Source organism: Saccopteryx leptura, chromosome 3 (assembly GCF_036850995.1).
Source record: "Saccopteryx leptura isolate mSacLep1 chromosome 3, mSacLep1_pri_phased_curated, whole genome shotgun sequence".
Taxonomy (NCBI): domain Eukaryota; kingdom Metazoa; phylum Chordata; class Mammalia; order Chiroptera; family Emballonuridae; genus Saccopteryx; species Saccopteryx leptura.
The window spans coordinates 356,250,258-356,274,265 of record NC_089505.1 but is presented as its reverse complement, the minus strand read 5'-3'; the positions used below and the strand labels follow the sequence as shown (position 1 = coordinate 356,274,265).

Below are 24,008 nucleotides of genomic sequence, written 5' to 3'. Positions count from 1 at the left end.
GAGGACTCCACACCCAGGGTATCAAAGGAATTCTGGAATCACACAAGTCAAGGCAGAGAATGTATTCTTTTCTCCTTTCTTGTATAGAAGTGACACTCTTTTGCCTGAGTGCTTTTATAATTTGGAGTTTCTAGGGAACCACAGGGAGGGACATGGCCAGAGAAGGGCCAGAGCAGAGCCTTCTTAGAGTGGAACTCTGGGCAACAGCTTCCCTTTGTTGACTCAAAGTGTGGCTCTTCTTTCCCTTCACCTTGAGCATGTCCTCAGGTACCACTTAAGTATTCTCTTCTCTGAGTTGAGGAAAGAGAGCTCTGTTTTCCATTTCATTTTTGTTTTCTCTAAAAACACCCTGAAGATCCTCTCTCTAAAAGGGTAGGGATCGAACAAGCTGCCTCTGACCCTGACTTTTTGGTGCCTGGAATACAATACATACTAGACCAGGGGTCCCCAAACTTTTTACACAGGGAGCCAGTTCACTGTCCCTCAGACTGTTGGAGGGCCACCACATACAGTGCTCCTCTCACTGACCACCAATGAAAGAGGTGCCCCTTCTGGAAGTGCAGCGGGGGGCCGGATAAATGGCCTCAGGAGGCCGCATGTGGCCCACGGGCCATAGTTTGGGGACACCTGCACTAGACAGTCCATCTTGAGCCTCCCTGGCTTCCCTCCACCTCCCACATTATGTTTGGCCTTTACCATCTGCATCTGTGGGAAGGACCCATCAAACAATGCGAGCCACCTGTGTAGACTGCCTAGCCTCTCCAGCAAAGCTGAAGATGACTTCTTGTTGGAGAAAGCAAACGTCAGTGCTCTGAGGCTTATCTTATTTGCTAGCAGTAAGACACCAGTAAAATCGACACCAGTAAAACTGAAATCAGAGAGAAAGTGTGTTATGACAATGTTGGAACTACAGCAAAAAATCAGCTGATGAGCAGGAGTTTTAATCACATTCCCTGGGCCACTGGAGTCACCCAAGCATTCCTTTGGGTTGACCGCCTCCCTGCAAGGGCTCAGTGTCTCAGGTCTCGACTCGTGCAGTGGGAGAACAGTCTTAATATAGAGTGAGAGTTCAGTGGGCTGCATCCCGGGCTCTGTAATAGCAGGTGATATTTCATATCATCTAGGCAGAACTGAAAGGAACATTAAACTGCATTTCCATTATCAGGGAGTCCTTAGTGGCTTGAGGATCAGAATCAAAGCATTCTAATCAGCCTGCCTGATGTTTTCCTGGGCAGCCCACGATCAGTTTGCATACCAAGGGTGCACCACCTTCCGTGGGAGAAAGGCAATCTACAGGAAAGCCTGAACAGTGTGGAGCCAGCGAAAGGTTCAGTGACAAGTTAAAGGGTCTTGAACCATAAACACAAGGGTCCCTGATCAGTTTCCTATAGAGAGGCTCGGCTCCCTTGACTAGAATATTAAAATCCGTGAAGACCGTTGTGAAAGGATCAGTAAGGAAATCGCTGTCCAAAGAATCCAAGGCTCTGGCCTTCTTGACCTTTGTCTTCATGTGAACGGTTGAGCAGTCCCCAAATCTACTTCACAAAACTTAGCAAAATCTTCTAATTTTGGGTGCTAAATCATGACATTTTAGAATTTGGGGGTGAAGAGAAGGTCAAGGGCATCTAAACTGAAATGTGACACTTAATTCCTCTCCAAGCTGCTGTCCAGCCAACGTCCAGCCTCTGGGAGAAACCCCCAATGAGAAGGAGCTCACTGCTTGTTGCTGTGGGCATTTCCGATGGTTAAAAGCTCTTCTTACTACCTATCAACATCCTGAATGTCAACTGTCCATAAACAGAGACCTATTTAGCCTCCAGCATTCTTCCCAGGGGAGCGAGGACATGTATTTGAAACATCAGCTGCTGGACTAGATGATCAACTACAAGTTTTGACCTTTACAAAGTAGAATAATTTGCCTAGTATGTTGGATGAGGGATTAGTTTTGTTCTTCTATGTGAATGTGTAAAGAAAATAACATAATGTAATAGCTTCAAATATATTTTTATTTGATAAATAAAATTTTCATTTTTTATAAATAAAAATTTCATCAAATTTCATTTGATAAATAAAAAAGGATAATAATTTAAGGTTACTAGTATGCAAAAACAGATTGATGTATATTTTGAGTGAAAGATGTCTATGATAATAAAAATTCTGCACAGATTTTTTTCTTGATCCTGATGCAGTCAACCTGTGGCAGATGTGCTTAAAGTAAGGAAAATTTATTCCTATATTATTTATACCTTCAAAAAATATGTATTGGGCACCAACTGTGAGCTCAGCCTGAAAATAACAGAGATAGAAGACCTAAGTTTTTCTTCCGCTGAGAAGGAGCCCAGAGTCTAGGGGGAGAGAGGATGATTTAAACCACTCATTACAACTCACCCAGAAGAGGATTCCTAGGGTTCTGCCAGGATTGCAGAACTGTACCTGGCTTAGATCAGAAGGAATTTCCCAAGACAAATGGGACCATCACAGGCAGCTAGCAGCTGGTTCCCTTCACTGCTTTCTCTGAAAACCCTAGTGCCTTGATGAGGTAAGAAACTTGGTTTTTGATTAGTCCAGACTCTGATGACATGCTCACGTTTCTCCTAGCACTGTGCTTAGTAAGCATGAGGTGAGGAGGAAGAGAAAGAAAGGAGAAGAATGCTACCTGTGCCATTTCCGCCTCTGGGAACAGGGTCCTTTGTTCTGTGCCAAGTAGTTCCCACTCAGTGCGTGATGTCACACTGAAATCTTACATAGAGATTTAATCAAATTCTAGCCACTCCCTTTGTTCATCACACTTTCTAGGCATCTTCTGTTGCTTATCACTCCTTGAAAAGGAACATCTTCAAATTGTGAAACCCAAGTCTGTCTTTTTTGCTATTTAACTACTCTTCTCCCCCAGCTGCACAATCCATGGGACGCAGATGAAATTGCTGTTGTTTCCTGGACTCTATTGAGTAACTGCCAGCCTCAGTATTTTGATAAGAACCAAGACATTTGAGTACTGGATAAAAAATAAAATATAAACACTTAAATCAAAGCCATTTATCCTTTATTAACAGTTAGGATAATGAACCAAATTCCCTATTTCTGTCATAAGGATATTGTGAGCTTATGAGACCAGACACATGTTTTGACTTTCCTGCATTTAACCTGAACTGGTTTTGGAGAAGTGAGTGAGTGAAGTCGAGGCTGCATGACCTTGAACATACCTTATGGAAGGTACATGGAGTCAAAAAACACAGAAGAAAGTGAAAAGAGAAAGTTCTAAGGAACAGGTTGGATTTTTTTTTTTTTACAGAAACAACCTCTGTACGGTTGTGTCTTGAAAGAGAAGTTGACTGTGATGAGGATTTATATCTTTTGAGTACATGAAATGTCTCTGGTTTGTGATGTTGCATGGCTCTTCTTTTCACTGAAGTCCAAGACTGCCAACAGATGAAGAGGTTGAACAGTTCAGATCCTTTCAGCATTCGGCAAATGCAATAAATATCAGGGGTGGCAAGTGTTGAATGTGAGAACAGATGTCATCTTTGCAGGAAGAGGCATAGAAACGTATGCCCACAGGCCTGCAGTAACTTGGAGGCGATTTTCTTCTATACCTTGTTTTAAATATGACTTGATAGTTTAATAAGCTTTGTAGATATTTATCTCTCCCTGGAGGGGTATTGTTCTTGTCCAAGTTTCCACCTGAACAAGGGGTCTTTCCAAAGCTCATCTGTCTTTCCAGTTAAATGGAGGCTTTGAAATTCTTGCTTGAGGGTTTGGAAGTTATATTACATATTTATACTCCTCTCTGTAAGACCAATTCTTGGAAAAACTCTTTGGGAATGGTACCTGCTTCCCATTTGGATTTGAAGACTGCTTTTAGTGAAGAATACCTCTGGGCAGAAAGAAAGGGCTTAAGATCTGCATGTCAATGATGCTGTTTGCTTCTAGAGTATGGATTTATTTATTGAGGCCAGAACTCCTTCTGTGAAATGCGGTACTGGTATTGTATTTGTGAGGGCCAAGTTCCGGCTCCCTGGGAAAGACTGTGTTACACAGCTGGACAGAATCGACAGCATAAGAAGCTTTGGCTCCTGCTGAAGGCTTGTGCTGTGGATGAATTTTTATATGCAGGCCTCTCAAATGTAATCTTCCAGTGTAGGTGGGCCGCCATCTCTGTGATGGGCAAATGTTTCAGAAATACTCTGGGAAGGTACTCTATCAAAATTGTCTCTGTGCAGCAGAAAATGTCTGACCTGAAAGGCTAAATTCAGTCCACTTCCACCGCATGTGCCAGATACAGGTGTTCCCGGCATTCATGTCCTTAACCATATAAAGAATGTGATATGAGGGATGCTGATAACGAAGCTCTTTCTCCAAAGATAGCTCAGTCTGTGATGGAGTTAGATATTCCTCCTCGTGGCTCTACCACCCTCCAGTTCTTTGCTTTTCTCTTTTGAATAATAGTAAACATTTTTTGTGAGGCATATCTTCAATAGGTAACAATGTAGATTATCTTTCTCTCTCTTTTTTTTTTTTGAAGATTTTTGTTTATTTATTTTAGAAAGGGAGGAGAGAGAGAGAAGGGGGGGAGGAGCAGGAAACATCAACTCCCATGCGCGCCTTGACCAGGCAAGCCCAGGTTTCCAAACCAGCGACCTCAGCATTTCAGGTCGGCGCTTTATCCACTGCGCCACCACAGGTCAGGCTAGATTATCTCTCTTAATGCTTATATCAAATTGTTATTATTGGGAATGAACTGTTATTACATAGCAAAACATGGGTGACTCTCAAAAATAATTATGCTGAGTGAAAGAAGCCAGAGACAAACCAAAAACAATACTGTATGATTCCAATATAAAAAATTCTAGAATAAGTACATCAGCTGCTTTTCTAGAGGTGGGGAGGGGTGACTGATAAGGAGTATAAGGGAAATATTGAGCCCGATGGAAATGTTCTGTGTCTCAATATTCATCCATCCAAACTGACTGAATGATATGCTTGAGATCTGAGCACTTCAGTCTGTGTAAATGATGCCTAAGTTTTAAAAAGTATGATTTCAGCCCTGTCCAAGTGGCTCAGTGGATAGAGCATCATCCTGGCTCACCAAGGTTGCTGGTTCGATCCCTAGTCAGGGCACATACGAGAAGCAATCAATGAGTGCACAACTAAGTGAAACAACTAAGTGGAACAACGAGTTGATACGTCTTTCTTTCTCTTTCCCCCCTCTCTCTCTCTGTCTCAAATCAATGTGGAAAAAATGTTTTTAACTATGATTTCTATTAGTATATATAGATGAGGAGGCAGAGCTTTAAGAGATTAAATGAATTGTCCATTGCCATGAGACTAAAGGAGAGAGATGTGCCTCAACCCACGTGATCTGAACTCTTGAGTCCAGGTTTTTTCATTCTAAAACTATTTCCTCAATTCCACTGTGAAGTGAGGGTATCTTCAGATGTTTTTCTTCCTGGGAATAGAGATGGTTTTTAGGCGCACACGACTGGGTCCAGGGAAAAGCCTTTGCCCTTTATCAGGTGGTGAACCCCACATATCTGCAGCATGTAGGTGGTCAATGGCTAGTGCTGGCATCGTAGAGTGGGTTCAGATTCCCACTCGGCAACGGCCTCTGCAAGTGATGCTGGCCACATCAACTTGTCTCAGCTTCTGTGTCTTTATGTAAAACGGGTCATTGGGAGGCATACATGTCATCATTCATAGACTGTTCACAAATATCTATGAATTATCAATGAACGTTTCCTATCTTATTTACAGTTTTGGTTGAAGAAGAAATAAATGCCCCACAGGGTTAATAACAGGTTGACTGTGTCATGACCTGTCTCACGATGTGAAATCTTTGTGCGTACCGTCCCTTTCCAAGTTGCCAAAGAATGTATCATCATATCAGAGAAATGCATATAAAGCTAAAATTCAGTTCCAGTACTTCCTTTCCTGACCTCTTTGCTTTGGCAAGAGGCACTGTGGAACAACTTAGAATTGTATGCATTTCATTCACTGTGTGAATAATGTCATGTATTTCTAAGTTCCGATAGAAAATTCATTCCAAGCGTAATTCACTTATAAATCTACAATTCTATGAACTCTGGGTATGATTCACTGAAATATGTCTTCATGTTTGTAAGTGATTATAGGAGTGGAAGGAATTATTTCTTGGAAGTAATTATTTCTTGGAAGTAATTAGTCTATAGTTTAATGTGGGTAGACTTACTTGAATCAGAATATCCATTTAAATAGTGTTTGAGCATCAACCAAGGATGAAAAAGGAAGAATAAAGAGTCCTATAACTGGAGGGTTTTTTTTGGGGGGGAGGGGGGCAAAGGAGATACACAGCAAACAGAATAAACTGCTTAGATGGTAAAATTTTTGTTTTTCAGGTTCTGCTTCTGTTATTATAGTATATTATACTATAAATATGTGATTATTTTATATTAGAGTCCTCTTGAGCCTGCTCAGGTGAGAAATCCTGCATGAATTGTGGGCTTGTCCTAAAATATAATATATTGATTCTTCCAATCTATAAACACATAATATCTTTTCATTTCTTTACAAATCTATTTTAATAATGCTTTGTAGTTTTTAATATATAGGTCCTTCATGCCCTCTGTTAAGTTTAGTGCTAGGTATTTTATTCCCTTTGTTACAATTGCAAAAGCAATTGTTTTTCCATTTCTTTTTGTGAAATTTCATTGTTAGTACATATATAGGAATGCAATGAATTTCTGTGCTTTGATTTTGTATCCTGCAACTTTACCACATTTGTTTTTTGTTTCTAATAGCTTTTTGGTGGAGTCTCTAGGGTTTTCTATATAAAAAATCATGTTACCTGCAAAAAGTGACAATTTTACTTCTTCATTCCCAATTTGGATGCTTTTTATTTCTTTCTCTTACCTGATTGCTGTGGCCAGGACTTCCAGAACTATGTTGAATAAGAGTGGAGAGACTGGGCAACCTTGTCTTATTCTTGATCTTAGAGAAAAAGCTTTCAGTTTTTCACCATTGAGTATCATATTGGCAGAGGAATATTGGCCTTTATTATGTTGAGATGCTTTCCTTCTGTACACATTTTATTGAGTGTTTTAATCATAAATAGATATTGTGTTTTATCAACTGCTTTTTCTGCATACATTGTTATGATCATACGGTATTTATCTTTTATTTTTGTTAATGTGGGTTTACACTGATTGATTTGTGTATGTTGAATTATTCTTCTCCCCTTAGAATAAATAGTTAAAATGTCCATAGTACCTAAAACAATATACAGATTTAATGCAATCTCCATCAAAATCCAATGACACCTTGACACTTTTTTTTAGAGACAGACAGGGAAAGAGATGAGAAGCTTCAACTTATAGTTGTAGCACTTTAGTTGATTGTTTCTTCATGTGTGCCTTAATGGGGGCGGTGGGTCCAGCTGAGCCAGTGATCCCTTGCTCAAGCCAGTGACCTTGGGATTCAAGCTAGAGACCTTTGGGCTCAAGACATAGACATGACCCCATGCTCAAGCTGGTGAGCCTACAGTAAAGCCAGATTAGCCCGTGCTCAAGCCTGTAACCTTAGGGTTTTGCACCTGGGTCCTCAGCATTCCAGGTTGATCCTCTATTCAGTGTGCCACCACCTGGTCAGGCCCAGTGACATTTTTTTAAAAAAATAGAACAACAACAAAGAAAAAGCATCAGATTTGTATGGAACCACAAAAAAACCCAAATAGCCAAAGCAATCCTGAGGGGGGGGGGGAACAGACTTGGAGGTCACACTCTTCCTGAATTCAAATTATAATACAAAGTGACAATAATCAAAACAGCATGGTTGGCAGAAAAAGTGACATATGCAGTCCATTGGAACAGAACTGAAAGCCCAGAAATAAACTCACATGTATGATATATGGACAAATAATTTTCAACAAAGAAGCCAAACATATACAATGGAGGAAAGAAAACCTCTTTAATAAATGGTGCTGGGAAAATTGGAAAACCATATGGAAAAGAATAAAACTAGACTACTATTTGTCCCCATATACAAAAATTCATTCAAAATGGACCAAAGACCTAAATATAACCTCTGAAACAATAAATTACATAGAAGAAAATATAGGTACTAAACATATGGACCTTGATTTTGGAGAGGATTTGATGAATCTGACCCTAAAAGCAAAAATAAATGAATGGGACTATGCCAAAGTAAAAACTTCTGCACAGCAAATAAAACAAACAAACAATCCACCAACAAAAAGACGACCAACTGACAAGAAGAAGATATTTGTGAACAACACTCTGACAAGGGTTAATATCCAAAATATATAAAAAAACTCATACAAATCAACACCAAACAAACAATCCAATTAAAAAATGGGCGGACGACCTGATCAGACACTTTTCCCAAAAAGACATAGAAACAGCCAACAGATATATGAAAAGATCTTCAACTTCATTAGCTATAAAGGAAATGCAAGTCAAAGCTCCAATGAGATACCACCTCCCACCTGTTAGAATGGCTATTATCAACAAGACAAGTAATAAAAAGTGTTGGAGAGGCTGTGGAGAAAAGGGAACTTTCGTTTACTGCTGGTGGAAATGTAAACAGGTACAGCCACTCCAAAAACAGTATGGACGTGCCTCAAAAAATTAAGAATAGAATCACCATATGACCCAGCAACCCCTCTTCTGGGTATTTACTGAAAAATCTTGAAAACATTTATTCACAGAGATAGATGCACCCCTTTGTTCATTGTGGCATTATTCATGGTGGCCAAGACATGGAAACAACCAATGTGTCCTTCACTAGATGACTGGATAAAGAAAATGTGTGCATATATACAATGGAATACTACTCAGCCGTAGAAAAGATGAAATACTGCCATTTGCAACAACATGGATGGATCTTGAGACTATCATACTAAGCAAAATAAGCCAGAAAATGTTAAGAACCATATGATTTCACTCATAAGTGGGATATAAAACTGAAAGCAACAAGTGAGTAAACAAACAAAAAGTCCTAGATGTAGATAACAGTATGGTGGTTACCAGAGGGAAGGCAGGTGAGGAGACAGTGAAAGGTAAGGAGGTCAAATATATGGTAATGAAAGAAGATTTGACTTTGGGTGCTGGGCACACAATGCAACTCACAGATGACGTACGATAGAATTGTATACTTGAAACCTGTATAATTTACTAACCAATAAAAAAATTCAATTCAATTCACCCCATTGAATTTAATTTTATAAAAAGTAATACATTTTAAATAAGCATTATCTCTTGCACAAAAAAGAAAAAGGAGTAGTCATTTGGAGCCTAATAGAAAGTGAAGCAGTCATATTTTTCCATGGAGAATTACTTGAAAATCTTTGGTGCCAGGTAGCTGACTACAGCTCCTGCTTCCCTGTCCCATCACGTGGAGGGAAGTCTGGGTGTCCGGGATGATGGACGATGAGAAGTTAAGTCTGTAGTTCACAGCCAGGATTTCCCATTTTGCAAGACTAATCTCACAGGGTTGTTGTATGTATTAAACCAGATAATATATGTATGGTGTCTAGTTTAAAAAAAAAAAAAGTGTACCAAAAATGGTAGCTCCCTCTGTCCCTTCTGACCAAGACAGACAGACACAGGTGAAGGACAGAGGGAGCGGGAGGGTGTGTAATATCCTGGAACCATTTTATGGGTCCCTACCTTAGTGATTTTTTTTTGTTTGTTTCAAGTTTCTCCTGTCTCTACCTTCCTTACGGACTGCCCAGGGCCCAGGAAAGGGCAAAAGGTCAAGGTCGAAGCTCAGAAGGGAAGCAGCTGTTGAATGGAACAGATGACTTAACCTTCCTCCTGTGCTAAAACCCTATCTGCCTTCCCTGATCTAATCTGGAAGCAGGAAAGAAGAGGAGGGAAGTGATGGGTGTTGTGAAGGGAAAGCTCAAACTAAACAGGAAGTGGATTGAGTTATTCAAGAACCAATGTAGGTTAGCTATTTTGAGTCGGGCCAGACTGGCTTATGCTCCTGATTCCTCCACAAATGCCTCCGTGCAACATTTCCTGGCCTCCTAAGCCTCAGTATCTACAGCTATTCATAGGGGCTAAAAGCATGTCGCTCACATACAGTAGGTCCTCAAATACTGTCCTTGCCTTCAGTGTTGTTTCATTATAATGGCGATGAAGAAAACAGAATCGATTCCCAGCTGGGGCCACTGTCAGTGTGGAGTTTGTATGTTCCCCCACATCATGTGTTTCTCCTGGGACTTCGGTTTCCTCCCACATCCCAAAGATGTGCAGGTGAGGTGCTTCGGGGTGTCTCCACTGCCCCAGTCCGAGCGAGGGTGAGTGCCCCCTGGGAAGGCAGGGCATCTTAGACAGAGTGGTTAGTTTCCAGGACAGGCTCAGGCCACCCATGACCCTCAACTGGAATAAGTGGTGGGAAAATCATTATCTTACTTGTTTTTATCCATGTTTCTTAAATATATGCCTAGCTCACATTAATTTCAGTATTTAATATTAGAAGTGTTTTGGGTCTTAACATAGAAGCTGGTGATGGTTTTGTGACCAGAAACAGGCCATAGGAACTTAACTCTTGTTTGTATCAATTAGTCTAGGATCCAACTGGTTTTGTTATATGTCGTTTTGATTGAAGTCCAAATTTTTAAGAACCCATCGGTGAAGTGAAAAATGAGGACTTACTGTATTTGTTATAAATATTCAATTGGATCTTATTTAGCACATATTTAGAAATATCCTAAAAGGCAATTTTTGCCTAGGTATCCATATGGATCTCAAAACAATCACCAGCAAATATTTTAAGGTACATCTGCCTGCACTGAACAGAAGAGTCTCAACCAGAAATCTTTTTTGACCCATGCAAAGGACAGACTATGGTAGAAAATTGAAACCCAGGTATTTATTGTCAGAGACGAAACTAGAGTTTTAATATGCTTGGGACTAGCAGCCTGAAAAAGATTTCCAATCAATTTTGTGATTCATGATGTTGTTTATGGACTGTAGGTATGAAATCCAACAGTTTTCTGCCGGCTTAAAGTGGACTTGAACTGCATCAAAGTAAATAACACTTTCAAGTTTTGCATAATTTTAAGAAATCATTTTTAAAAATCTTTATATACTTTAATTTTTTTACCCTAAGGCAGAGTCTACGCAAACCCCCTCAGGCAAAGTTTCACATCTCCCCCAGAACAAGATGCACTATCTTCTATATATGGATATAGTTGGACGGCTTTGCTAATATTTTGTTTAGAATTTTTGTACTTACATTTATGAATGAAATGGGTTGGCAATTTTCCTTTCTGAAATTTTCTTGTCTGGTGTTGTTATTAATGTTATATTGGCTTCATAGAATGAATTGGGAAGACTATTTTGGGTCTATTTTCTGAAATAGTTTGATTAAGATTTGAATGATCTATTCTTTGAAAAATTTGTTAGCATTCACTAACAAACTCTAGTCCCTATCTTTTCTTCTTGGGAAGACTATTAACCAGTATTTTCATTTTTATTTTTTTTACAAGTTATGAGACTAGCCATGCTTCCCATTTCTACTTAGGTCAGTTGTAGTAAGTTTGTTTTCTTCTAGGAATTTGTGTGTTTTATCTAAGTCTTCAAATGTTTTATCATAAATCTGTCGAAGTGTGATTTTATTATCTTTTAAATCTCTTTTGTATCTGTTATTTCCTCTTCTGTTTAGAGTACTGATTTTTCTGTTACCTCTTTTTATTTGGTCAAACACACCAGAGGTTGTCTCTTACTTTAGACCACCTATATACTACCTTTAGATATTTCTTTTATGACAGATTTGGAATATTTTGACAATTCAAATTTTGATATAATCATTATAAAGTATGTTATTAATTTAATCCCTCCAATATCTATAGTTTGCCCAGCATCAATAATAACTTATCACTCACTAGCCACAATCATCGAACCTATGTCTCCATGTCACTTGAACCACTTGTATTGTTTTAGTTGTGGTTATTAGCTTTATTAGATAAGATACTATATTTAGAACATGAGGGATCCAATTCCACGGCTGCTTCTTACTTGAGGTAAGAGAGTTTAAACTCTCTGAACCTCAATTTGAAACCTTTTTTATTATTAAATTGTCTTATGTGTCTGTTTATTATAAAAAAGTCACCAGTACCCCTGTCCTTAAAAACAAACAACAAAAACAAGCCCCTCTATCAACTGTTCAGAGTCCACTGAAGCATCTGGAGGTTTAGAGGAAACCTGCTTGGTGTTCCTTTCCTGGCTGTCACGGTCACATCCAAGAAGCTTGCTTACACTTCTCCTCTGTCATCCTGACCTATTTCGAGCAGTTCTCAGCAATTACTCTCCTCAAAGAGTGGTGAGCAAAGCCAAGATAAGTTTGGCCATTAAGAGAAAATGCAGTATATCTGGTGAGCCCAATAGGCATTAGTTCTGTTGAGCAAGATGTGGGTTGTGTGTACATGTGTGTGCTTGGGAGGGAGTGAGATTTGATGGGGAAAGTGGTAAGTCTGTTACCCTTGGCCATGAAAGTCACAAGCAAATAAACACACAGACTCTTACAGGACTTTCAGTTCATGTATAGTTCAGATGGGATGACAGCAAGCATGACATGAGCATGTGCACATGGGAGTGTTTTCAACTGTAAAGCACTTTCAAAATAGCAGGTATGTATGACATTGCTGAGTTAGGGGGCCTCTGATGTTTCCAAGTTCCCCTCACCATCGCCTTTATCTGCAGATGCTTCTGTGATTGCTTTGGGTCTGCAGCACATCCGGGTTAGGGTGGAAAACAAAACAAAACCTGAGACCTGGACTGCTCTGCCCTTGGTAATGAGATTGTGTTTACTTAATGAGATTGTGTTTACTTAATGTGGTTTCCTTTGGAAAAAGCTTTATGACTCTGAGCTTCTGTTACTGAAAAGTAACTGCAAATTTACTGAGCCCGGGTTTGATTTGCAGGATGTTACTACCAAGCTACACCTGGAATAATAAAGGTTTGTTTCACAGAGGTACCTGTTAGGGGGACGTGAGGAAGAGCAGCACTTCCTGCCTTTTGACCTCAAATGCTATTCACACACCATCTTCTGTCTAGCAAAGAGGACATGAGTGTTCAGACATCCTTTCTGCCCTTTACGCACTTCCTCTCTTTAGATGTTAGGGTATAGCTGTTAAAATAGTTACTGTGTTTTCCCAGGGAAGAGAAAGCATGATTCTTTGTGCCGAGGAGGAGCCCGCTGGCAAATTGTTGAGGGACGGAGTCCATAAACATCGTTAAACCATGTTCTCTCATTCATTGTATTATCTGATGAATTTCTGTTGGACTGTTTTGTGTGTTTGTATTGGATTATATTCTATGGCAATTCCCAGGTTTTAAGTTGGCATGCCCTTTCTCCCTGGCAGAATGTGCAGCCCTGCAAGGTGTAGTCCCACAAAGAGCACAGAATAGTGGCTTACTTTATGCAGTGAATGAATAAGTGTAGTGATTCTCTCAAGCACTTATGATTTTGATTGAGTTAGAAAAGAGATCAGTATCCTTGCCATACATTTTTCTCATTTAAATTTCATAACAACAATAACAGCCACAACGCAACAGTAATAGTGCATCCTGAGGGCTAATTCTATGCCAGGAAACGTTATAAGGGGCTTTGTATTCTTTTTGGAAATTATTTAATCTTCATAACAACCTTATGAGATAGGTCTTGCTATTATCAGCTGAGGAAACTGAGATACAGGGAGGTTCCATGCCTTGCTCAAAGAAACCTAATTTGTAAGTGGAAGTTTTGCTGTTTATTTCTTTTTTAATTTTTGGTTATTTTTCAATTACAGCTGACATACATTATGCTATTTGTATCCAGTGTACAACACAGTGGAAGTGGAAGATTTAAAATTTGAACCCATATCCTCTACCTCAGGAGCTCATTTATTAAATGAATGCATTGTATTGCCTTTCTAAGGGAGGCACTGTTTTCTCGTTTTATAGACGAGCATTGTAAGACTCAGCTTAACAAACTGCCCCATTGTTACCTAAGACGTAGCTAATAAACATATTGTAATAAAGAAATGAGCAGCATGCTTTTCCATGGTACACAACCATGACCTACACTCATTGTATCAGAGTTTCTTGGTTAGGCTTTTAATCAACCACATTCCAGAAGGAACATAAAACAGGACAGTTTGAAAGGTATTGAAAAACAATCTGTTCTTCCACAGAGTAGAAGGATCCTTTCTGCACCGTGGCTGAGAGACTTCTCCTCCAGTTTCTGCTTGAGCACCACTAGCAATAGGGTACTCACTGCCTCGTGGCATTTTCTTATCTTGAGCCCAAATATTACTCCAACAATTGATATTCTCTGATCATGACTCTACTCTACAGAGATACACAGAGTGGGTTTAGCCCAGCCCTCTGTTATTCAGGCTCCAAATATAACAAAAAGTTAACTGTCACTATTGGTAAAGTCAAGATTTAAAACTGGTGTGGCTCCACATGCTGGAGTTTTAACCTCTATAAAGTAGTCACTCCGCTTTGGGGACCTTATGATTCCATCAGAGACACCTGTATGCAAACACCATCACATGTGAGATGTGTGTGTTTAAATGTGTGTAAGATAATCAGCACAGTGCCTTGCATGGCATAAGCCATGATCATAATATTTATGTCCTGATGCTGTTGATGTCAGTGGGGGTGGCCACAAAGCATGATGGGAGCTGAAGGGAGCCATGCCTAGAGGACTTCAAGAAGGAGGTGTTACCTGAATTGAGACTTAAAGGATATAGAGAAGAGTTTTCCAGAAAGATTTCCATGTGCAGAGGAAACCACATGTGCAAAGAACAGAGGCAGAAAAGAATAGGGCGTGTTCACAGAATTGAATGTTACTTCTTTGTGGCTGGCATGTGAGATATGGTTACTAAGAGGTAGTCAGCTGAGATGGGGACAGGAGGGGGGCAGGGGCCAGACTGTGAATGGCTCTGGGTGAACTGAGACAAACTTAAGTTTTCTAGCATGTGTCTCCTTAGGGACAGTGCCTTATGTTTGTCTAGTTCAGCGGTTCTCAACCTGTGGGTCGCGACCCCGGCGGGGGTCGAATGACCAAAACACAGGGATATGTATTTCCGATGGCTTTAGGCAACCCCTGTGTTTTGGTCGTTCGGTCCCCCACCCCAGGGTCGTGACACACAGGTTGAGAACCGCTGGTCTAGTTGTTTAATGTCTTACCTGCTTCCTCCCATATGCACATGAAACTAGCATCTAAGTACCTTGGGCCAATGTAAGGCTGGTGGCTGTGGCCATGCAGATTCACACTGAATTTGGGTAGACAGTAAAGGAACTATGGAGCTAGAATACAGTGAGCCATACCAACCTACTGGAGACGAGCAAAGACATGCAAGCAAATAAACAACAAAAGGAAAAGAGCTAATAAACAAAGGAAAACCTACTTTTTGCAGTGAAGGGCAATGGATCAGGAAACTAACATGCTTCTCAATGGCAGGGGCATGATCTGATCTCCTTGTCCCTGAGGGGAAGCACTTATATCCTTACAGTAGTGCTGCCCAGTTCTCCTGCACTAACTGCACAAAGTGCTTGCATCTGGTAAACCAGCAAGCAAGCCTAGCCCAGCTGTTCTCCTCAGAGCCAGGCACCCAGTCAGTCTCGTTCACTATGATGACCTAACACTCAAGACCCTGCCCGTAGTAGGAATTCATTAAACATTTGTGAAATGAAAGTAACTAAATCAATCAGTGTACTTCTGAGTGGTACTAAGACTCATCTTATACTTTCCTTGGGTCCAGCTGGCATTTCTGGGGGCAGTGGTCTTACTTAATTAAAGAATCAAGGCAGGTCCAATTGAATGACTACACTATCTGAAATAAGGTAATTTTGAGATAGCTATTTCCTTGGCATCCAAAGATTACTCCACAATTCATCCAGTTGGTTTTACTCCTGATGCACATATTTGAATCTGAGCACCCTCACCTATGATGTCTTTATAACCTTATGAGAATGCTTTAGTCCTTCAAAATTCTACCATCAACCCTGGCCAAGTAGCTCAGTTGCTTAAGAGCGCCATCCTGATATGCCAAAATTGAGGGTTCAATCCCCGATCAGGGCACTTACAGGAATCAACTAGTGAATGCATAAATAAGTGGAACAACAAATTAGTGTTTCTCTCTCTTCCTCTCTAAAAATTAATCAATCAATAAAAAAATTTTAAATCCTACCATCAAGGGCCCACCCACCTAATGGAATGGAAGAGGGCCAAATAGTGGTAAGTGAATAGAAACAATGAGTTTATCAGACAACTCTGCCTTGTTACCAAAGGACAAGTAACCTGAAGTCATTTTACCAACTCCCACGCTTATTGTCACATTTGTGAGGTGTCTGGAAGGTTTGGGGAAAAGTCAGAAGACACGCTGCCTAAGGCCTAAGAATCTAGCACACATTTCGACAGGGCTATTTGTTGGTGATGAGAAATTTTTCTTTTTAAAAAGAGCCAGCTTCCCAAAAAAAATCACAGACTATTTGAAGGGTAGGAATCTTATTTCTCTCTCTTGACAGGAGAGCAAAATGAGGTCTGGGGGGGGGTGAGGGGACTCGCCCAGGGCTGGCAAGCTCGTGAGTGACAGGCTGGAGCTGTGATCCAGGTCCCCAGCTCCCAAGGCCAATTCTCCTTCCACCTCTCCGCTGAGCCTTCCTGGAGGGTTAGCTACAGCTTCTAGGAAGCTTATAGTACCACTGTCATCATTTCTTGATTTGGGGGGAAATATTGATGGTCTCCCTCTGTGTATTTCCTTTCTAAGATGACCCAGGAAATGCCATTAAGGGACAGTCTTAGATTGCACTTTGCCAGCAAATCCCACTGTCACCGAGCTGTGCCCCACTTGAAAGGGTCTCCAGAGGTCCGAATACACAGGTCTCTTGCCTCCAGCTCTTACCTTCATTCATCACATTAAAAAATATACATTCTTGCCTTCACATCCTGTACAGTAATGAAATACTGCTTTTCCTTCCTGTAAGCTGGAAAGCCCCTTTCTTGTGGTTATTAATTTAAGAAGAAACCTTGTACATTTCAGAGGGCCTTGCCCGGCTCCTCAGAAAGCTGCCGGGTAGGAGAGTTGATTGGATTTGCCTCATTAGTAACCTGTGTGTACTTTTCCTTTCAAACGTCCACTGGTTGCCCCAACAAAGACTTCATTGTTGTCACTTGGGGTCTTGGCAAGCTTGGGCTTTCCTGAATGTTCTTTTGAAATCCTCACAACTGCCTGTCCTTCCGATGAGAGACTACAAACATACTGAGAGTACCTTGGTGGGTTACTGGTTTGAAGACCGCTCCTGACTACTCCCCTCCACGTGCTTCTACCACTGAAGGTTGGAATTTTAATTGTACAGCCACAGTTTTTACATTCCTGATGCCCAGAAAGGGAATGGGTTATTAATGAGTTCTGATGATGAGGCGCCTTGAACCTGGGCCTGGCTGCTTCTTGATCGGTTTCAACTGCTCTTTGCCTGAGCTGCCTGTCTGTATACACATGGTGGTGTGATTATACAGACACTGGCTGTTTCAGTTCTGCCAGGTTAAACCCTCTATTATGAATACATATTACAGTGTCTTAAAAGGAATTTATTGAAATGCCATAGTTTAATAGTTCAAGCTTACAAAATCAAGCTGTCTTCTGTTGCAGGCCATAGCCTCTTAATTAGATGTTTTCTCCCAGTACGTAAAACCTTGGCTTAAATACACACACATACATGCACACACATCCATTTTTTTTTTTTTTTTTAAGTGTGAGAAAGAGTTTTGCTTCACGATTAAAAATAGGACTCTGGAGCCAGGTTGCCTGGATTTGACTCATGTGTATGACACCTTCCAGCTGTGTAACTTGGGCATCTGGTTTAGCCCCCCTTTTATTGCAGGGTGTTTGGTAAAATGTGGATGATTGCAAGGTCTGTATCACAGGGTGGTTCTGAGGTTCAAGTGAGTCGGCAGAGTTACTGGAACACAGTCCCTGTGCCTTTTACTGATGGTTCCAATGTATTAACTTGTATCTGTGTGTTATAAAATCCAACGTGTTAAGTTCATGGAATTAGGGATATCTCCCTGCGGCAAAAACTGAGAGTTGCTTCTAAATCTCTATTCTCTTCTTCTTTTATAGTCATAGTTTCCCTTTCCAACCAGTTTTAAACTGGGTAGGCACAGGGTTGTCCAGAGTACGGAGTAAATTTCTTTTCCATCTGAAAGTAGCCGTGTGACTGCTACATTCTGGCTAATGGGTTGGAAGCAGATCCGGTGCATCAACTTCTGAAAAGTGGCCTTAGAGGGAAAGGGATGGTGTAGCCTTCATGTCTTCCTTCTTTCTGCTGATGGGAATTTGGTTGTGATGGCTGGAACTCAGCAGCCATACTGGATCATTAGATGGCAGGCTAGGATCGCAGAGCAGGAAGGGGGCAGAAATCTGAGGCCCTTTTCTTTTACTGTAGATTTTTGGTAAAGCAAATAAAAAACCTCTATTATCTAAAAAAAAATTTTTCCATTGATCTGAGAGAGAGGGAGAGAGAAGCATCATCTCGTTGGTCTGCTTAGTTGTTCCATTTAGTTGTGTACTTACTGATTGCTTCTCATACGTGTCCTGACCAGGGATTGAATTCATGACCTTATGATGCCAGGATGATGCTTTATCCACTGACCCACCTGGCAAGGTCCGCCTCTATATTATTTAATACGCTGTAATTGGGGGCACCTATTGCAGTCAAATCTAGTCTTAGGTAACACTTTACCATTCTCAAAGTAGATCGCACCCTCAGTATTTTGATATTCTATGTGGTTATTTTTACCAAGCTGTTAGGTCACTTTTAAAAAATAATCTCTAGAAGATTCTCTCAAGCTTTCATCTGTGTCTACACACATAGTAAATATACTTGTCGCTTTATAGTCGGTGTGGGGCTGTTACTGCTATCAGTTATTTTCAGTGGTTCTTGTTCGTGGGAACTTGTTTCCTTGTGTGCAACATTTTCTTAGATTTTATGCTGCTCATTGCCCTTGAAAATGATTCATAGGGACTCCTTGAAGCCTAGGATGAAATTGCTTTTCCTCAGAAAGGGTTTGCATTTGATTCTGCCAGGCCCGTAGAGACGTGTTCATCTTGGGACCTCCTTAAACCAAGTTTAAGATTTAATTCAAGGACTCGTGTCATCTACTCACTTCCTTCCCTTCCTCCTTTTCCAGGCTTACACTTCTTTTAATCTGAGACCATTTCCCATCATCTCTCATGGACAGCACAGTCCTCAGCAAACGAAAATTGACTGGTGAATGTTGGCGTGATGAATGAATCTTTAAATTATCCTACTTACCTCATTAATTTATTTCTCTGACTCTATTTTCAGTTGCCAGTTAAAAAGGATGACTCTGTATTGAATATTATTTCCAATGGGGGTTCTTTCTTGTTATGATCTCTCTCCTTTGTAAATTCCCCAAGTTGGGTGTCACATAGAAGTTGGCTACTTGGTAAATAATTGCTTCCTGGCTAAGACTTGCTATAGTTTCCAGGCCTCTGCCCATGAATGAATCAAGACACAGTTTCTGGGATTCCTCACACTTTATATGGACATTTTGAGTATCGGTCAGGTTATTCCTAGCTGTGATCCCCAATGGCTCAGTACCTGGTAGGTCTACTTCTAATCATTTATTCCTTCTCATACACCCAATCTCATTTTTCAGTTCTTTCTATGGCTGACCTTTGATTCTGTCCTTTTCTTGCTCATAGACCCTCGTGGCTATCACCACTGCCTATAGAATACAGTCCAAGCATATTAGCTTCTCATTTTGTATCCTTTCTTCTAGGTAGGTTAGCCAGATTTCATAAAGAGCACAATCACTGTGAAATCAAACCCAGCTCCACCACTTACTAGCACATGACTCCAATAAGCTAAACTTCTGAACATGGATGTGCTGATGTGTAAAATAGTATTAGTCCGACAAAGGATAACCTAAGTGAAGCTCCCAGCACCCCTCAGAATGAGAATAGCCCCATAATGCATTTCTTTCTTGCAGGGTCTGAAGGGGGTAGAAATGTAATCTCTTGTTGCTTGTGAATACATGGATACCTGACCAATGAAAGACCCTTACCCAGTTTCTCTCTGGACCTAGTTTTCTGTTGTATCAAGTGGGACTTTGAATGGTTATTTTGAAGCTGAAATGTGGAAAGCTGTGGAAAGCACTGGGTTCTGTACTTGGCATATCATTATGTGTATGATAAATGTCCCTTCTTTATCCCCCTTCCAAATTGAGGTCCAACTTTCCTTTCCTGTGTCACTGCAACAAAAATTATAAATCAAGAGTACACTATGTAAAAGAAGGACTGTGATTCTTCTTTTTTTAAAGTCATAGCTACCCTTTAAAGACAAGTTGAAATGCCACCTACTCCATGAAGCACTCCTGGATTCTTATGTTCACAACACATACCCCTTACTTCAGCCAGAAAGATAATAAGGCAAGGAAAGGAGAACCTTAAAACAATATCAGCTGATACTTGAATTTTCTATATATCAGCAAGTATAATTCTACAATATACAAGGCTACCCAGTGTTCTAGTTTCTACTAAACCATGTTTTAGAGATGAAAAATTCAGTATCTTCAAAGAGGTTTATCTATTTCACATTTGGACAGCTCAAATCCGTCCCCCTAAATTTTCTACATTTGTTCTTAGGTATGTCTGTGCTTCTCTTTAGGGATATTGCACAGAAATAAAAAATATTACTTAAAATACTGCAGCCATAAATAACCTTTCCTCTTCTATGAGTGCATCCTGTGCTAACACATTTTCTGCAGCCATAGAGCTGTTTTCTCCTAATTTCACTGATGCTCAGGATTTTCAAATATGTGTTGGTGCTAAATGATATCTCTGTCTTGAATTAATATGGCTGGGATTTTGTTTGTTTGTTTGTTTGCTTTTGTTTTTTTGGGTTTTTTGTTTTGTATTTTTCTGAAGTTGGAAACGGGGAGGCAGTCAGACAGATTCCCGCATGCGCCTGACAGGGATCCACCCGGAACGCCCACCAGGGGGCGATGCTCTGCCCATCTGGGGCATCGCTCTGTTGCAACCAGAGCCATTCTAGCACCTGAGGCAGAGGCCACAGAGCCATCATCAGTGCCCGGGCCAACTTTGCTCCAATGGAGCCTTGGCTGCGGGAAGGGAAGAGAAAGACAGAGAGGAAGGAGAGGGGGAGGGGTGGAGAAGCAGATGGGTGCTTCTCCTGTGTGCCCTGGCCAGGAATCAAACCCAGGACTCCTGCACGCCAGGCCGACGCTCTACCACTGAGCCAACCGGCTAGGGCCAATATGGCTGGTTTTGATATCTAGGCTTGGTTCTCCCCATATAGGTCCATATTGCATACCTGTGCATATTTTCAGTGCACTTATTAAGTGGTTATGAACCTAATCTGTCACTAAGGGCTTCAGATCCTTTTTTTTAAATGAGTTCTTTCAAGGTACTTTACTCCTGTATAAAACTTAGCTCATTCTGCTTTGTGCCATAATTTATATACTTGGCTGATATCACTGTGTCATAGGTTGGGTTCCCTAGAAGCACTGCCTTTCTCTGGGGGATGGCGCAGTAACCCTGGTACCTCCCAAGTAGGGAAGCTTCTGTTGGACCATGAGCAGTTCCCTAAGCGGGGGTAGCTATGAGTTGTCCTCAGCCAACACACAGCAGGTAGTATATAGGTGTCCCACCAGTATAAGGAGCTCACGGGACATCCTCAACAGCCACGACAGTCGCCCATAATTTTGCAATTCTTGAGTATGGAAACCATGTGTTTTGTGTTTCTGTAGTTTGTATAAAAACAGCTCTGTTTCTTGCACAGTGACAGCCCAAGTTTGGGGAACTCAGTCATCTACGGTCTAGAGGAGACGCCCCCTAGCTTGCACCAAGTCCAATCCACTGCCCTTTGTAATAACAGATACCTATCAGGGACTTAGCCGAGTCTTCCCAGACAGTGGAGAGCCAAGTCGTGTAGGACAGAAGGAAGTTTATATAGCATGTTCCAAAAATCGAGTTGTCCTATTAACTTAGAAGGTGTCTAAGGACAAGATGCTTAAATTCAGAATAGGCAAGTAACTTCTTAAGACGAAGAAAACATCAAAAAGCAGGATTTCAGTCTGTTCAACTTTTAAGCTATTTTTGTTTCTTTAAATTTTATAAAGTAATATATGCCTATGAGTAAACATGAACATGGTATAAAAGGGTAATAAATGAATAGAAAAGGCCTGTTTCTCTAGCATTTTGTTTTTATTTCCACTCCCCAGAGCTAACTATTGTTAACATTTTCTTGTGTTTCTATCCAGAAAGAGTTGTAGATATACAAGCATATATATTTAAGATTTTCACATGAAGAGATTATAGAATATGTTCTGCTTTCTACTTTAAAAAACAAACAAACTAGTAATAGCTCTTACAGATCTTTCTATAGCAACATATCTACATCTCATTTTTTAAATGACTATATAAATTCTTCCAATTTATTTAATCTGTCTTTTCAGTGGGCATTTAGATTGTCCCTAGTTTTCCACTCTTATATAGAATATTTTTGCTATTACAGATTCTTTCCATTAAAAAATAAATGTTCTGTGCATTTCCTTGCAAATGTGTTCTTAGCACTATTCAATTGAAAAGCCTGTTGTTGTTTCTCAATAGAGAAATGATGGACTGTATAGTGAATGTGGTTACCAAATTCCCTACGTCTATATTGAACAATCATGTATCTTTTAGCCAAAGTTAGGCTTTCTCATTCTTTCCCATTTGTTATTCAGCCTCTTTCCCAGAATGCAACTTATAGTAAAAAAAGCTAGAAGTTGTCCTAGTTGAAAAAAAACAACTGGAAGTGCCCTGGCTGGTTGGCTCATTGGTAAGAGTGTCGGCCCGGCGTGTGGAAGTCCCGTGTTCCATTCCTGGTCAGGGCACACAAGAGAAGCACCCATCTGCTTCTCCACCCTTCCCTCTCTCCTTTCTCTCTATCTCTCTCTTCCCCTCCCACAACCAAGGCTTCATTGGAGCAAAGTTGGCCTGGTGTTGACGATGGCCCCATGGCCTCTGCCTCAGGTGCTAAAATGGCTCCAGTTGCAACAGTTCAATGCCCCAGATGGGCAGAGCATCACCCCCTAGTAGGCATGCCAGGTGGATCCTGGTTGGGCACATGCAGGAATCTATCTCTCTGCCTCCCCACTTCTCACTCCAGAAAAATACAAAAAAAAAACAAAACTGAAAGTAATTCTCAGTATCAGGGCATCATAACAAAAAGTTCTACAAACCACGTTGGTATGTAATTTAAATAACAGGGTAACTATTATGAGAGGAACAGAGGTTCTGAATCTTGTTCAGAATTCAGAGGTTCAGTAGTAAGAGCTCATCTAAAGCAAGTCTTAAAAATACAATCAGATCTTCCAGAAATTCATCCCTGATGTACTTAAAAGAGCTTCCTATTGTCTTCTTTCCCCCTTGCAGTGAAGTACATGCGAGAAGCCACACCCTATGTGAAGAAAGGCTCCCCAGTGTCTGAGATTGGGTGGGAAACACCTCCGCCTGAGTCCCCTCGGTTAGGAGGCAGCTCCTCAGACCCCCTGTCATCGTCATCGCAGTTGTCCTCATTCCACAGAGATCGGAAGAGCATCCCCCTGAAGATGTGCTACGTCACTCGGAGCATGGCCCTGGCTGACCCTGAGAACAGGTAAGGAGGACCAAGCTCTCTGGATCTCAGCAGCCTTTTGGCCTCTGAGGTTTCAAGGGGGCTCTTGCCAGGGCCGTGCTGGTGGTTTCCAAAGAACTCCCTGAAAGGGCCGGGCCGAGACAATGTGTGTAGTGAAGCCAGGCCTTCCTCCCTCACATTGTCCACCCTTCTTCCTCTTTCTTTTATCCTTGAGAAGAATCTGTGCCTTGAGTTCTGATTCTGGAAACAGGTGAAGAATTGGAGTTAGAGTCCTAAGTGTCATCTCTGGGTCTGCGATGGTCAGTCTATGTGACTTCGGGCAAGTTTCTCAAACCATGAAGCCTCCGTTTT

General features: G+C 40.9%; 1 protein-coding gene across 1 annotated transcript in view; it reads left to right on the top strand.

The window, feature by feature from the left end:
* Positions 1–24,008, top strand: part of SNTB1 (syntrophin beta 1) — a 225,549-nt gene that overhangs the window by 82,986 nt on the left and 118,555 nt on the right. Inside the window, exon 2 of the mRNA XM_066379422.1 lies at positions 23,456–23,678. Within this exon, the coding sequence (XP_066235519.1) occupies positions 23,456–23,678 (223 nt within the window). The remainder of the gene's footprint in view (positions 1–23,455; positions 23,679–24,008) is intronic.